The sequence below is a fragment of the Hipposideros armiger genome, unplaced genomic scaffold (genome assembly GCF_001890085.2).
Source record: "Hipposideros armiger isolate ML-2016 unplaced genomic scaffold, ASM189008v1 scaffold_179, whole genome shotgun sequence".
NCBI classification, from domain to species: domain Eukaryota; kingdom Metazoa; phylum Chordata; class Mammalia; order Chiroptera; family Hipposideridae; genus Hipposideros; species Hipposideros armiger.
In genome coordinates this window covers 1,301,499-1,318,925 of record NW_017731529.1, presented here as the reverse complement: position 1 = coordinate 1,318,925, position 17,427 = coordinate 1,301,499, and the positions used below count along the sequence as shown (strand labels likewise).

Sequence of the window (17,427 nt, the reverse complement as noted above, 5' to 3'; positions counted from 1 at the left end):
ATATGTGGGATCCAAACCGGGGCCCTCTGGCGTCCCAAGCCAGCTCTTAGCCAACGCGCCACTCAGCCAGCCCTAGTGTTTCATATTTTTGATGCTATTAAAATGATATCCCCCTTTTTAAAATTTCAGTTTCTAATTATTTATTGTTGGTACATACAAATGTAATTATTATTTATCTATTGATCTTGCACCTAGTGAGCATGACAAACTCCTTTATTCTAGTAGCTCATTTCTAGATTCTATAGGATTTTCTATGTAGCTAGTCACGTCATCTGAGATCAAAGGAAGTTTTACTTATTCCTTTCCATCTGGATGCTTATATATCTTTTTCTCGACTTACTGTACTGTCCTGGAACATTTAGTAATATATAGAATAAAAATGGTGACAATGAGCATGTTTGCCTTGGTTTTAATCTTAGCGGATAGCGTTCATTCTTTCACCATTAAGTGTGATGTTAGAAGTAGGTTTTTCATTGATGCCCTTAATTAAGTTGAGGAAAATATCTTCTGTTACAATTTATGAAGTCTTTTTTAAAAATCATAAATTAGTATTGAATTTTGTCACTTATTCTTTCTGAATTCATTGAGAAGATCAAAATTTGTTTTCTTTTTTGGTTTGTTCATATAGTCATTTACATTGATTAATTTTTAAAAGTTGATTTTGAGTGTTTATAAATTCCTAGGATAAATCCTACTTTGCTGTAATGTATTAATTTTTTTATTTATTGATGGATTTAATTTGCTAGAATTTTATTAAGATTTTTGCATCTATGTTTATGAGAGATGTTGGTCTGTGGTTTTCTTGTGATATCTTTGTCAGGCTTTGGTATCAGGGCAATATCAGCTTCACAGAATAAACTGAGAATTAGTCTCTCTTCAGAAGAGTTTGCATAGAATCAATATTATTTATTCCTTAAATGTTTGTTAGAATTCACAGATGAAGCCATCTGGGCCTGAGTTCTCTTTGTGGGAAAAATTTTAACTACAAATTCAGTTTCTTTACTGCTGGTCAGATTTCCTGTTTTCTCTGAGCGAGCTTTGGTAGTTTGTATCTTTCAAAGAGTTTGTCCATCTCATCTAATTTGTCAAATTTATTGAGATAAACTCTTCATAGCATTCCCCCATTACCATTTTAATGTTTGTAGTAATGACCCTTTTTTATTCCTGACACTGGTAATTTTTGTCCTTTTTTTCTCCTGTAATTAGTCTGGGTAATTTTATTGACTATCAAAAAATCAGCTTTGGGTTTCATTGATTTTTTTTCCCTTATATTTCTTTTTGGTTTTTTATTTCATTGATTAGGTTTTTATCATTATTTTTTCATCAGCTTAATTTTGGTTTTATTTGCCCCTTTCTAGTTTTTTAGGATGGAAGTTGAGTGAGGTCATTAATTTGAGAGTTATCTTTTTTCTACTGTAGACTTTTAGTGATATAAAGTCTCATCTGAGTACTGCTTTTGCTTTATCCCTGAAATTTTCTTTTTATTCTCAGACACTTTATAATAATTTCTTACTTTCCTGTTAATTGCTTCTTTGAATCATGGATTATATAGAAGTCTGTTTTTAGTATTCAAATATTTGCAATTTTTTCCAAGTAACATTCTATTATTGATTTTTAATTCCATTGTTATATCTTATTTAATGTAATATCAATATGGTGGCATTGAAATCTATATACTTATTTTTTTGTTCCTATTCTACCTTTTCTCTGTTCCTGCTTTTTTCTCTACCCTTTTTCTTGGATTCATTGTATATATTAAAAAATAAACCCATTTTATTTACACTATTGACTTGTTATATCTCTTCATGTTTTTTTCATGATTGCCCTACTGTTTATAATATACATCTTTATATTATCTTTATATATATATATCATTTAAATATATTCAAATTTAGGGAAAGCTAATGGTAACCCTTTATATCAAGAGAATGGAACACTAGCTAATGTTTTTAGAAACAAAACGATACTAGAAAAAGTTCAGAATTTATTGTAATTTCCTATTGCCACACCGTCCTCTTTTATGTTCCTCAAATATGTCAAGTGTACTCCTGCCTCAGGATTTTGTACTTAGAAATTTCTGTGTCTGGAACATTCTTTTGTTAGATAGTGACATGGGTTATATCTTGCCTTCTTTCTTGGCTGCTAAACTGTTAACCTGATCAGAGAGGGCTTCCCACATAATAATCATATATCTCATACCTGCTCCTCCTTTCTGTATTCTTAGTCTGACTTATTTTTTCTTCATGGAACTTATCACTCATTTAAGTTACATATTTGCTTGTCTGGATTCCTCACTTTGTTCTCTTCACCTTTGCATCCCTGATTCCTTCAATAATGCCTGGTAGTCAACAGTTGATTAATAAATATTTGTTGAATGAATGATATTCATTTGTGTCTGTTTTTTCTCCTTAGAAAAGAGACCTGATCTACTTGATTACTGAAAACTCGCCATGAAATTGCATTTCAATATGAAATTAAAATTTATTGCTTGAAAACCCCTTCTTAAATTTTTGTATTTAACAATGAAATATTACAAAGAACTTAGCACCTTCTATATATTTCCCTTTCAAAGATTTCCTGCTCAGCTTTTTTGCTGTTGATTTCTGAATGTAAATTTTAGAATTGTATATAAATTTTACTGTCATTCAGAAATATAACTATTTATAGGATTAAAGACTAAGGAATTAATTTGAATTATTTTGTTCTAGTTTCAAAAATTAAGACATGATCTTGAATTGGTGCTATCTACTATTCAGTCAAAGAATGAAAAGTTAAAGGAAGACTTGGAAAGGTATATTTATATTATAGTTACCTTTGATCATTGATATATGTCGAATTGGCATTAATGTTTTATTTGGCTATTGTTTGTTTTGCTTTTCTACATTGAAGGGAACAACAGTGGTTAAATGAACAGCAACAGATATTGGAATCTCTTAATGAACTACACAGTGAATTGGAACATCACACTGTGACAGTTTCTGAATCAAGGTATTATTTTCATGTTACAGGTTTTTAAACCAGGAGAAAGTATTTTCTTTTTTGTTATATGAACTACATATGAAAAGGTAAATTTCTCCAGAAATTGTGAGTCTTACAATAGCTTTTGCCATCTATTAGTTACATGATCTTTTATGAATGACTTGACTTCTAGTTTCCTTATATATTACTTTCATAAAGCTAGTTATATTTGTTTTGAGCAAATGAAGTTGAACAGAGTTCTTGATCAACCTTATGGGTAGCCAGTTACATCCACTTATGTATTTTGTCAGTGAAATATTTCTCTTAATTTTTTTGAAATCTATTAGAATCTTCAATGAGCTGAAAACTAAACTGCATGATACAAAAGAATACAAGGAGAAACTATTGATTACCTTGAGTGAGTTTCTAGAAGACCACTTTCCTCTGCCTGATAGAAATATTAAAAAGAAAAAGGTAAGTTTTATAAAAGACATTCATGTAGATATTCATATATGAAATTGGTTCAGTTAGGATCAAATGTAAATTTTCTGATAAATGTTTATACTTATACATTACACACACATATAAATACATGTAGAGAAACAGTCCATGGCCACGTTAAAATATTTATTGAAAAATTAGAAGCAACCTAGTTGTTCAATAATATAGGATTAGTTAAATATGTTTTTTATCTTGTATCTATATGATGGGAAAAATGGATAAAACACAGATGATTAAATTGTTTGAGTATAATTTGTACCAAAAGATTATAATAGTGCTTATGTCTGTGGTCTAGGATTATAGGTGAGATTTGTTTTCATTTTTAACTATTTTCCATGAACACATGTAACTTTTAAAATCAGAATTGTTGTTTAAAATCTGTTAATGAAAGTTACTATTTTAATAGTAGTTAAGATGGAATAAACCTTTTCCACAAAAGCAAATAAATATTTGAATGGATGACAGAAGAATGAGAACAACTACTTTAATTTCTTTTTTAAAACAGAATATTGTGTAAATAAAACATGTGGAAGTCGAATAGGCATTGAAACTGGCTTCATCATGATCTTTTAAAAAATATATGGTTTAATCATTTTTTAATGTAAAACTTCTGATGGCTCCCTACAGAATGAAGCCTATAAACTGCTTAGAGAAATGAATTTGTATGCTGGACTTTTTCTATCTCTTTAGCCCCCTTTCCATTCATTCTTTATCCATCTCTTACATGAATCCATTCAACTATGTTATTATTGTTCCAGCAAATAAGCAATAACCTGTTATCTTTTGTGCCTTACACATTATATTCCCTCTGCTTACAAAATGCTTCTTATCTAGTGAGGATAGCAAATTCCTACTCAAACATCATCTTTTGTGTGAACCATTGAATGAAGTTTAAATGTGATTTTATTAGCATTTATCACATAATTTTGTAGTGATATTTATATCGATCTCGCTATTCCCCCACCATGCATTGTGAGCTCCTTGATGTGTTTAATTCATCTTTGTGTCTTTACTATCTTTCATATCTATTATACCTTCTAAGTTCATATTTATTGAATGATTGTGAGTATGTATAGTAGGAAAAGGAGAAAAAGTTCTCTTGGTTTTCTTACAATCTGGTTTTTTTTGTTGTTGTTGTTTTTTAAATTCTTCCCTTCTTTTAACTAGGCTTTTATCAGTAGGCTTTACATTTGTTATGGACTATGTCTCTCATTCTATCCATTGTTACTTATACTCCTTATTTATTTCTGAATTGTTGACTCCTTTTGTTAACTATTTCATTAAGTTCATGATTCTTTATCTATTAGTAATAATGATGCCACATTAATATGCTTATTTTCTGATCCTAGGCTCTCTGTTTTTCAATTTTTTTTAACCTATAACTTCTCCACTAATAGAACCAGAGGTTTGAGGCATTCTGAAAAGGAAGCATTGATTACCAGAAGTCATCATGGGTCATTAAGTTCTGTTTGATAAACTCATTTTTTTTTTTATTGTTGAATTGGGGGGATGGGAACAGCACTGGGGAATTGGGGAAGTGGAACAGACAAGTTGCTGTCGTTTTGTTCTTCAGTCTAGCTGTGGAGGATGTTGCTTCACTGGCCCAAGTTGGCACCATCATTGCGCTCTTCTCGGGCGAGGCACATCATTCGCCGGCTTCTGGACGGCCGCTCACTGCGATTGCTGGCCGCTCATGCTGGCTGCTGGCTACGTACAGTAGCCCATGGCAACCCACTGCCACAGGGACTGCAGCCTACGCCATCGCCGGCGACTCAGGGCAGCCCAGCTCCAGGTCGAGCTGTTGTTCAGCATCTTAGCTGTGGAAGGCAGTGTCACTGGCCCTCATATGTGGGATCCGAACCGGGGCCCTCTGGCTTCCCAAGCCAGTTCTTAACCATCGCGCCACTCAGCCGGCCCGATAAACTCATTTTTTTAAATGAAATATGTGAACTATTGATATGTCACAAAATGATAGATTTTTCTCATCTCTCTGTCAAGCAATAATACTGAACGTAATACTGGATGTATTAGTAAGCTCAAGCTGCCATAACAAAATACTACAGACTAGGAGGCTTAAACAAAAGAAATTTATTTTCACACAGTTCTGGAGGCTAGCTGTCCAAGAGCAAGGGGCCATTAGGGTTGGTTTTAGCTGAGGCCTTTCTTTCTTGCTGTGTCCTCATATGGCCTTTTTTCTTTGAGTGTAGAGAGAGAGAGAGCTCTCTGGTGTCTCTTCCGCTTCTTATTATAAGAGCACTAATCCATTTGGATTAGGGCCCCACTGTTATGACCATATTTAACCTTAATCACCTCTTTAATAATAATCTCAAGATCTAAACATGTTGTCACAAATGGCACTATTTTATCTTTTCTTATGGCAGAGGTGATATTCCATTGTGTATATATACCACAACTTCTTTATCCAGTCATCTATTGAAGGACACTTTGGTTGTTTTCATATCTTGGCCACTGTAAATAAAGCTGCAATGAACATCAGAGCACATATATCTTTACGGACAAATGTTTTCAGATATTTTGGGTAGATACCCAGGAGAGGGATTGCTGAATCATATGGTAGTTCTATTTTTAATTTTTTGAGGAACCTCCACACTGCCTTCCATAGTAGCTGCACCAATCTGCATTCCGACCAACAGTGTATGAGGATTCCTTTTTCTTCACAGCCTCTCCAACACTTGCTATTATTTGTCTTGTTGATGATAACCATTCTAACTGGTGTGAGGTGATATTTCATTGTGGTTTTTATTTGCATTTCTCTGATGATTAGTGATGTTGACCATCTTTTCATGTCTATTGGCCATCTGTATGTCCTCTTTGAAGAAATGTCTATTCAGGTCCTCTGCCCATTTTTTAATTGGATTGTTTGTCTTTCTGTTGTTGAGTTGTATGAGTTCCTTATATATTTTGGATATTAGCCTCTTATTGGAGGTGTTGTTTGCAAATATCTTCTCCTATTCAGTTGGTTGCCTTTTTATTTTGTCGATGGTTTCTTTTGCTGTGCACAAGCTTTTTAGTTTGATATAGTTGCATTCATTTAATTTAGCTTCTACTTTCCTTGCCTTTGAGTTCAAATTCATAAAATCCTCTTTGAACTCAAGGTCCATAAGTTGAGTACCTATGTTTTCTTCTAGACAGTTTACTGTGAAATAAGTCACACAGAAAAAGTTGAGAACTATATGATTTCACTGATATGTGGGATATAATACTGAAAACAACAAAGGAACAAGACAAACAAAAAAACAAAAACTCATAGACACAGCCAACATTTCAGTGGACTCTAGGTGGTGAATACACAATGTGATATATAGATGATGTATTACAGAATTGTACACTTGAAACCTATGTTACATTATTACCATTAATGGTCAGTTCACCTTCCATCACCATATATTTGGCCCCGTTTACCCTCATCTACCACTCCCCTCACGCCTCACCCTGTGGTAACCACTAAACTATTGTCTGTGTCTATGAGTTTTTGTTCCTTTGTTTGTCTTGTTCCTTTGTTGCTTTCAGTTTATATCCCACATATCAATGAAATCATATGATTCTCGACTTTTTCTGTGTGACTTATTTCACAATAAACTTTAATTAAAAAAGTTAAAAAAAATAAAATAAGGCTTTTCAAAGTAAAAAAAAAATCACCTGTTTAGAGGCTCTTTAATTATAGTCATATTGGTTAGGACTTCAACATATGAATTTTGGGGGGCATAGTTCAATCCATAACATTGGACTTTATCATTCAAAAATGTGTACAGAGAAGAAAGAGGCAACCAAAATCCCTCCATCAGATCATTAACATTAGGTGAACATCATTTGAGACATCTTTCTAAACCCATACGTGTATAGAAACATAAATTGAGTGATGGATGGGTGGATCAATGTAATTTTGTATATGCTAAAATAAGTATTAGAGGTAATTTTACTTACATTTGATAGAAGAAAAGTGAGTGAAGTTGAATTGTTTAACTCAGATAAATTATTTCTTTGCTTTGGATGATTTTAATTCTGGAGAGATCTCTGATATAAAGAAAACAAATTATGAAAAACATTATAAAAGATTATAATAGTTCGTTTAATTTTATCTTTTAACTTTAGGCAGTATTCATTGGCTTCCTGCTATGAAAGATGAGGAAATTAAATTCTTCCTCTTATACCCTCATTCCAATTTGTGTTATTTATTGTCGCGTCCCGCATGACATGAGCAGTGGGAGAACGAGAGGGGGCGGTGAAGGGTTAAGAAATAAAAGAAACAGCAGTCAAGAGTAAAATGAGCATGTGGCCAAGGGTCTCCAGCCTCGTGGACTAAGAGCCCCACATCTGGCCGACACACGGCTTTTATTTCTCCACCTGCCCGGAAGTAGCATTGTTCTCTCCACAGTCTGTGAGTCTCATTCCTGACAACTTGCTCAGGCCAGATTACCCATGCCTGCAAGCTGCTATTACTGAGAGTCTGCCCACAGATATAAGACAGATGCTCTGCCTTCACACACCCTATACGCAAATGACCCCAGGAAGATAAGGTTATTGTGCTGAGGACAGATACTATCACACCATCAGGTCACTTCCCAAGCAGGTTGAGGGAAGGAATGTAGCTACAGAGGTAGAAAACCTCCAGTCTTTTTGGGGGGGCGAGTGAGGGCTCATGACCACCTCCATCAGTCCTGAGATTTCTCCTAATGGCCTCCAACTGACCATGCCTGTCTTAGGTTGTTCCTCCCATGAGGAATCTTACCTGTCATTGACTAACCAGCCATCCTTTGGAGCCAAACAGGGAGACGCAAGGTGTATGAGCAGTGTCCTCAGAAGGGTCAGTTTAGGGTTAAGCGCAGGGGGACAGACGGCTGGATAGCTGTGTGGCCACAATTTATTTTTACTTTGGCAAGTTTATAGCATTTATATTCTGTTTTGATACCATCATTCGTATATATGCTTAATCTTTATTCCACATTGTATGGGATTCAATGATTATCATCTTTTACCATTCATTTTTTTGTTTTTAAAGATTTTTATTGGGGAATTGGGGGGATGGGAACAGTGCTGGGGCATTGGGGGAAGGGGAACAGACAAGTTGCTGTTGTTTTGTTCTTCAGTCTAGTTGTGGAGGACGTTGCTTCACTGGCCCAAGTTGGCACCATCATTGCGCTCTTCCTGGGTGAGGCACATCAGTCGCCGGCTTCTGGACGGCCGCTCACTACGGCTGCTGGCCGCTCACGCTGGCTGCTGGCTACATACGGTAGCCCATGGCAATCCACAGCAGCAGGGGCTGCAGCCTTACTGGAGCCTCACAGCAGTCCAGCTCCAGGTTGAGCTGTTATTCAGCATCTTAGCTGTGGAGGGCAGTGTCACTGGCCCTCATATGTGGGATCCAAACTGGGGCCCTCTGGCATCCCAAGGCAGTTTTTAACCATCGCGCCACTAGGCCAGCCCTACCATTCATTTTTGAATTTTTAAGTTCAATTCATCATTTCATTTGATGGGTTTCTTTGACAAGAAATTTGTTCAAGAATTCCTAGGTGTTTTATTTTTTAAATTTTTGAATGTTGAAAATACTTTATTTGACTTTGTACTCAAAGGATACCTTTGGCTCATTTAAAAAAAAATCTCAGGGCTGGTAGGGAATGCTCCGAAGTTTAAGGCCAGCGTGTAGATATCTTGCAGCTTCTGACTATATGCCTGAAGAGTTCCTTATCTTTGACCTTCAATAACTTAACCCAGTATGTCACAATGTTGATCATGTACTAGTAGCTTTTCTTTGAAGATGATTTACTGTTTCCGGGGACAGATTTATGTCACCTTTTATTTCAGAGAAATTTTATTTTATTGTATCTTACATTTTTTTATCAAATCCTTATGTCGAAACATTTTTCTTTGTTTGCTTTAATTTTATTTTTCCTCTGTGTTTTCTTTGATTTTCTCAAACTTTTTTAATCCATGCCTCCCTGCTTATTTCTTTATCAATTCTGTAATTGTGTTTGCTTTCATCACTAGTGAATCATATACCGCTTTTTACCACTCTGATTTAGTAAGGTATTAGAGGTGAGGAGACTTTGACATCTACCTTGACTCTCTTTACTCAGGAATCACATTTATTTTTGTCAGGGTTATTTTACTATTTCTTTAATATTTTTGTATTTTTATAAGACTTTATATGGACTGCATGTTAATCTTTGATATCTGGAAAGTACTAGCTTGCACTATAGTTGGTAACTTTGCAATTAATTGAATGTCTGAACCCAAAAGCTGCTGATTTGAATTAGGATTATCTTGGGAGGAGGTTTCTAGCAGTTTCCCTTAGAGCAGGTGTTTCAAACTGGCGGCCCTCGAGGTAATTTTTTGTGGCCCACGATGCTCTGAAATAAAATGAAAATAGAAAAAATTGTTATGAAGAAAATAGCGCTTAGGGGAGATCGAGGCAATACCATACACACAATTCCCTCGTTAACCCTTTAACTACTGAAGACGAATGTACACGTGGCCCAGTGCCTTTCCTGGGGGCCTGTGGACGTGTATAAACGTGCTGAGTCAGTTCCGGTGACGTTGGGAAGTGATATATGTCTGCCACTCTCAGTGTCACGTAATGTAAACAGATCCCAATAGCGAAAAGGTGATAAAGAGCGCTCGGGTAAAAAAGAATAATTTTAGTTTTATAAATACATTAAATAAAATAAATGTTTAAATAAAAGCAATTATATAGTGTTTTAATTATCTTATCCATATTCCTGAATCCTCACTTCAGAATATAAATTTAACAAAATTTCTAAATGTGTTGTGGCCCACGTGAATCTTGCCTGTTGCACCAAATGGCCTGTGTTTTAATTGAGTTTGACACCCCTGCCTTAGAATCTTGTCCTGTTGAACATTTTAAACTGTTATTTGGATAAAGAGGTAGAAGACTTGGTCATCAAAGTTTGGGAAGATATGAAACTACTAGGGTTAGATAGTAAATACTTGTATATTGGATGACAATTAGGACTGTATTTTTCACCTGGCCAGGAACAAGGCCAAATAAAATAGGATGATATTTAGAGGGGGTACATTGAATATTTTTCTTGGGTTTGAAACATTAAAGATTGAAGGAGACATCTTAGCTAGATGTATGAAAGAAACTGGCATTTTAGATGATGGTATGTTCAGATTGAGGTCAGCAGGGCAAAATAGGTGTCCAAAAGCTAATGCAATCTTCAACTTAATGAATATAATAGAATTCCAGCATCTACAAATATGGATGTGAGTCTTCCTTTTTGTCTTTGGTGTTTGAATCATGCCTATGTCATTGTGGAGACTGGAATAAAAAAGCAAGAAAGACAAATTAGAGCACTTTCAGAGAACAGCCCTAATATTAAAGGGCTGCACATCTGTGGCTTCTGAAAAATAATTGAAGGAACTAATGATTAATATGGAGAAGAGTTGAGGCTCATAGTAACTGTCTTCAAATATTTGAGGAGGAACGCTTGCATGGAATTGGAATGAAATATATTCATTCTCTGTCATTTCAAAGAAAAAAAACCAAAACAGTGAGTTAACACTTTGTAAGTGGGCATTTTTCTCTATACCTGAGTTAACTCGTCTCCTGCGCTTTGGTATAAAAAGCGCTATGAGGAGTTTACTCGTTTCCCGCAAACAATGTGTTAACATTGGGAACGGTCAGGAACTATAGAAAGATGAATAAGGCTCCCTGGAAATCAAATTTCCTGTCCTGAAGCTGTAAAAAATACAGTCAGAATGTCATTTATTTGGGACATTTTGATCGGGAAGTTCAAACACTAGACTTATATATGAGTGTATATATTATGTATAATATAACTTATCCCTTATGTAGTTATAGATAGTCTGAATTGTATCTTCCAGTAATTGCAAAAGATTTCACTGTGTTAGAGGTTGTTTCAACTGTTTTCATGAACCTTGCTGTTTAGTACAAGTAGGTTGTTTACCTTCCGAATTCTTTTTAAATTGCCTAGTTATAAATGTTTGTCGTTAGTGTACCTTGTGCATTGTAATTAAGAAATGTTAATTTTTTTAATTTTGTAATAAATACAGTCTAATATCCTGCCATTGGCAGAATCGAAGTGTTAATTCTGTTATTATTCACATTTCTCTCAAAGAAAAATATTCAAGAATCAACTACACAGCTGATAACACTGCATGAAATATTAGAGGTGAGTGTTTTGTCTTGAAGATGTCACTTAGTTACTGATTTGTGAACAATTATACACAGGCTTGAAAAAGAAAAAAGTACTGCTTCAAAAAAAATACTTTAGTTCTTAAAGTATACACCAATCTTAAATATATTAATTTATCTTTAGTATAAAATTAGTTTTTGTTTTTTATACCGTACTAGAAAGAATTTTGTTATTTTTTAAAAGAACATCAGAGTTTAACTCTTAATCATATTCCCAAGACTACTACTTTAAGAAAATTTTTATGTTACTTAGTGAAACGCTGTGCTGTTACATGGAAGGTATCTTTAGTTGGCAACTCTGCATTCTATCAAAAATACGTGAGTTTAAGGATTCTTTCAACTAGGTTGCAGAAATTCATGCACAATTTTCCCGTAAATTACATCAGCCTCTTTTTTCATAATGTAAGGATTTAATAATTTCAACTTTTTCTCCTTGACATTTACCTTTTTTAACAAATATCTTTGACCTTTTTAAAATAATGTTTTTGAACTTTAGCCAGTTATAAAATATGTTAAATATTTGAGATGATCTTGATATGACAATCCATTGCAAATTGGGCAGAGAGGGGGATATTTAACAATTAGCATGTCTTTTAAAAATCATTGGTAAGTTTAGAAGACAGAGTGCTATCAGAAAACTTGTTTCATTGTAATTTTATGAATTGGATGCTGAAGGCTCTATTTTTATCCAGCTCAGTAGTTTGGTGCTTCAGGAGATCTTGATATGGAATATTGTTTTGGAAGTAAAATACAAATATTTATTAGATTTGTGACTAGACTCTTTTAACATATTTCTAGTTATTCTAGTTTACACTAAAACTAAGAAATTCTTGTTTCTCATGGATGACTTACCTTTTTTTAAATAAAAGCTGTCATATATTTGGCAAATATTAACAGTTATTAACTGGGATATGTATGCGTATATTTTAAGTATTATACTATGAGATTCCATCTAAAACCTAGAATTACAAACCATTTTTTGTATCTAACACTTATATTAACAATGATAAAAGTAACCAATATTTAAGCTGCAATTCATTGAAAAATGAAACAATATATATGTTTATTTTAAAGTTGAATTTTTAGCATTTAATTATGTCTGGCATCTATTAGAATTGTAATGAATATAATTGAAGATAGAAATGAAAAATAAGGACGGTTTTAAATTGTATTAAAATAGGCAATTGCTCTAAAATAGGAATAATATTTAATTTTTTATCATCATAGCTAAAAGAATGAGACCAAAAGATTTGTTCCCCCAGGATGGGTACTTGAAATAGCTAAAGCTCATGATAGATGAAAATTTCATTTCAAGAATTGAGATATTGATATTATTATGTAATGTGATTGAGATGAGAGCTTCATAGTTTCGCTTTATTTTTATGGCACTTAATATTTGTAAATTATGCTTTTTCTTTGTTATATTCCTCAAAGTAATATGTCTTAATTAAAGCTTTGGTCTGGCAATTCAGAGATACGCCATCTAATTCATGATCTTCCACTATAACGCTCCCCTTCAATAATCTCTTAACCTGTGTTTCAAGACTAAGAACATCCTTGGGGAGACCAATTCAATGGAATACTCGTACAGTTTGGGAAACGTTAGCTTATAATATAATTTTCTACAAATATACAAAACTTCTGTATGTGGTTGTAATCCCTCAACATCCTTAGTGAAGAAATAAAAAATATTCAGCATGAAATTGAAGGAAGTGATGATGATAGAATAGTTTTGAAGATTTAGCATAAGAACAGGTGTTTTGGAGGAGGCACAGACCTGGTGATTTCTTGTTCCCCCAAAGATTAAGACATGCATGTATTTTGAATTTTGTGCATATTTTGCTGAGTATTTAATTTGTTTAAGTTTCTTATTTTTATTTTATTTTTTATTTTTATTTTTTTAAGCTGAGCCATCCTGCCACCTGTTGGCAGCTCAGCAGCTGCTCAGCTTGGGCTGGGAATCGAACTGCTGTTGCTCAGAGCTCAAACTCTTGAGCGAGCTCTTAACCAACTGAGCCACTCAGCCAGCCCTCTTATTTTTATTTTTAAGAACAGTTATAACCAAACTTGTAACCTAAAGAAATTATTAACACCAAATGAAGTGGAAGAATTGTAAATGCCTTTTAATTAGTTTTTAGGAAATGTTTTCAAAGTTAAAATGTAGAGATTCATTTTAAAGCTCCTTCTTTAATTAATATCTATAGTGAATTTTTCTTTTAAAAAAGATAATCAATTATTTAAGTTAATACATAGAAAGTATGATATAAACAATTACTCAAAGTAAAAACATTCATTCTTTGGTAAACAACTTTATTAATGTTTTTTTATAGCTGTGTCAATTTTTTTCCCAAGTAAGGTATATTTTGAATGGTATTTGTTTCCTAGATTCTTTTAAATAGATTATTTGATGCTCCACATGATCCATATGTCAAAGTTAGTGATTCTTTTTGGCCACCTTATGTTGAGCTGCTCCTGCGTAATGGAATTGCCTTGAGACATCCAGAAGATCCAACCCGGATAAGATTAGAAGCTTTCCATCAGTAAAAAGATGGTCTTTTTTTCACACAGCACTTAAAGAATCTTGGATTGTGAATCAAGAATGTTGGAAACACTGAGTATGACTTGGATAAAGAACATTATTTGCCAATTAAAGCGCATAGCCAATCTTTTATCCTTAAAATGATACATGCTGCCATCTATATTCATTTAAAAATGGTCCTTTCATATTCCGGTTAGTACTTCGGTGTTTTAAACTGAGTGGACAAGGATGCAAGTAAAAATATTCTAGACTTAATCATTATGAAACATTTAATGTAACTGACTTGCAATATTTTTTGGAAAATTCTTTGTTAATTTATGATATTGCTAATGTAATCTTTTTCTTTTAAACTTTGTGACAGTTTCTTTTATGCATTTTGAGTTCTATTTGGTGTTTGCCTCCTTTAAATAAATGTAGGAATTCAAATGGAAAGGCCATTTAATTTGCAGATGGTTTTAAAATTGACTTAGTATCTGATGTAGAAGGAAGCATAATTTAAAAGTATTTAGTAAACCTGTTCTATGTATACTGCCTTATTTTTATGTTTGTTAAAAATTGAAATATTAAAGGTAATGGATAGAGGTAGAAAACTATATTTTAATGTGTATCACATAACAAGTGATATATATTAAACCACTCGTGATTCTGTTCATTATTACTAAAAAAACTGTGTTCATAAAATTTTGTTAATCTTTGCGACTTTTCTTTAAATAAAATTCTCTCTAAAAATGTTTAGCTCTTTTGGTGATGTGGCATATTTTTATAAACTAAATAGACTTTTTGATCGGTAGATAAATGAAGATATTGTAGAACTCATTCAGGATTACTTACAAGCTAAACTAGAGAATTTCAAACCCATTTAGAATCTTTAGTTTTCTAAGAGGACTTAATGTATACTTTCATTTGAAAATGCTTTCTACTGTATATTATCCAAGTTTCTTGATTACCTTTAATACTTCATCTTTTTAAAAGTAAGCAAATAATACTCCAAGTATATCATGTCCCTTCTTGTAGAAAATACAAACACTTATATATTTTAGTAAATGTAAGTTATTTTACAGGGAGATAACATATACATTTCTAAAATACTTTAGTTGGGAATCAAGGGAATGAGCCACTTTTTATTCCTTGAAGTTACTGGAGAAAGGGAGAAATGGTTCTGGCAATTACATCCTGACAGTAATCTACAGAGCAGGTAGTGGTGTTGTCCGTGGATTTCTCTGTGTTGCAAATTGCAGAAAGAAAAAGAAAAAGGCAATAAACAACTTGATGATTTATTTGGCAAGTCTTCATTTCACATTTTACTGATAAATCTACTGATTAGGGTAATTTTACCACTGTTTCTTGTATAAGGCTCTAAAGAAAACTGATTGCATCCTACTTTAATTTATTAACCAAGGCCTTCTCACAAGGCAAGATTATTTGCCCACTTTTGATCTCAATCAACAAAGTAAACTATAGTAGAATTAGTCTTGATTTGTCCATCTAAACTTACAGCCCTTGAAGCTTTTTGTGGTTTTGAGTATGTTGGAAAAAATGTTTCAAGTTCTGAGGATCTATATGTATTTTCATTTTTTCACTGACTTAAGGAAATCACTGAAATCTATTAAGACTTAGAATTTGTTTTTATTTTATCAGATTTTAAATATGATAATGCAAAATATCTGAAAGTAATACCACATCCTGTCTTTCCCACACCAGATAGTGATGTTAACATAACTTAAAAACAAAAATTTGTTTTAGTCTGCCACAAAATATATTTAACTTTGTTTTTGGTTGATGCGTACACATGGATTGATTTGGGAGAATTTAAATCTCTGGTTGAAAATTTAACCCAGTTAAATAAGACCTTGTTTAGTCTTACAGTTTTATATGGTCATACATCTGTATTAATACTTCTGACTCCATATTTTCCTTCATTTACTTTTTGTTTATTTAGCTAACTTGTGGTTTACTTTCCTGTTGCTTTTACTAAGAATTATATTTTTCAATTCCAAAATTATACACCACAGCCAAATGACGTTTATTCCAGGTGTGCAAGACTGGTTCAATATTGAAAAAATCAACTACTGTAATCCAGTCCATCATCAGACTAAAGCAGAATTATATGATTGTACCAATAGATTACAGAAAAGCCATTTGACAAAATACAACACCCACTCATGATTAAGAACTTCTATGAAAAATAGCTAATGTATTTATTTAATGGTGGGAAACTAGATGCTTTCCTTTTAAGATCAGGAAAAAGGCTAGAATGTCTCCTCTCACCACTCCTATTCAACATTGCACTGGAAATTTTACCTAATGTAATAAGAAAAAAGTCCCAAGAATCAACCAAAGAACTCTTAGAACTAAAGTCTAACTATAGCAAGGTTTCGGGATACAAGGTTAACATAGAAAAATCAATTGTTACCTATGCACTTGACATTCAAACATTTATATTATAGCAGAGAGGGAGAGAGACTTGGTATAAATCTAACACTATGTACAAGATTTACTCATATATAAGGAAACCTACAAAAGTTATGAAAGAAATCAAAGAAGATCTAAATAAATGGAAACATTTCATACTTATGGGTAGGAAAACTCCATATTGTTAAAGTCTCAGTTCTTCCCAGATTGATTTATAGATTTAATGCAATCCCAATTAAAAATCCCCGCAAGTTGCTTAGCGGAATTTAACAAATTGATTTTGAAGTTTATATTGAAAGGCAAAAGATCCAGAATAGCTGCCACAATTTTGAAGAAGAATAACTTAAAGGACTGATACCAACTTTAAGACTTACTATAAAGCTGTGGTAACCAAAACAGGGTTATATTGATGAAAGAATGGATGAATTGATCAATGGAACAGAATGGAGAGCTCAGAAATAGACCCATATAAATATGGTCAGCTGATCATTGACAAAGGAGCAAAAGCAATGAATGGAGAAAACTTAGTCTGTTTTTCAACAAAAGCACTAGAACAGTACATACACAAGTCAAGAAAAACAGGAAGAAAAGGAAAAGAAGTTAGACACTGACATTACATGTTTAACAAAAATTAACTCAAAATGGATCATAGACCTAAGTGTAAAATCCACAACTATAAAACTTCTAGAAGATAAAATTAGAGAAAATCTAGTTTGAGCACAACACCAAAAGCACAATCAATGAAAGAAAAAATTGATGGATTTTATTAAAATTAAAAACTTCTGCTCTGTTAAGGATGCTGTTAGAATGAAAATGTAAT

The 17,427-nt window shown here is 33.1% G+C and overlaps 1 protein-coding gene across 2 annotated transcripts in view; it reads left to right on the top strand.

The window, feature by feature from the left end:
- CENPK (centromere protein K) overlaps positions 1-14,918 on the top strand; it is a 36,191-nt gene extending 21,273 nt beyond the window's left edge. For both annotated transcript variants that reach the window (XM_019652420.1, XM_019652421.1), the window contains exons 6-10: positions 2,709-2,791; positions 2,890-2,988; positions 3,306-3,432; positions 11,580-11,633; positions 14,042-14,918. In XM_019652420.1, coding sequence (XP_019507965.1) covers positions 2,709-2,791; positions 2,890-2,988; positions 3,306-3,432; positions 11,580-11,633; positions 14,042-14,200 — 522 coding nt within the window. In that variant the 3' untranslated portion in view covers positions 14,201-14,918. The remainder of the gene's footprint in view (positions 1-2,708; positions 2,792-2,889; positions 2,989-3,305; positions 3,433-11,579; positions 11,634-14,041) is intronic.
- The last annotated feature ends 2,509 nt before the right edge of the window (positions 14,919-17,427 follow it).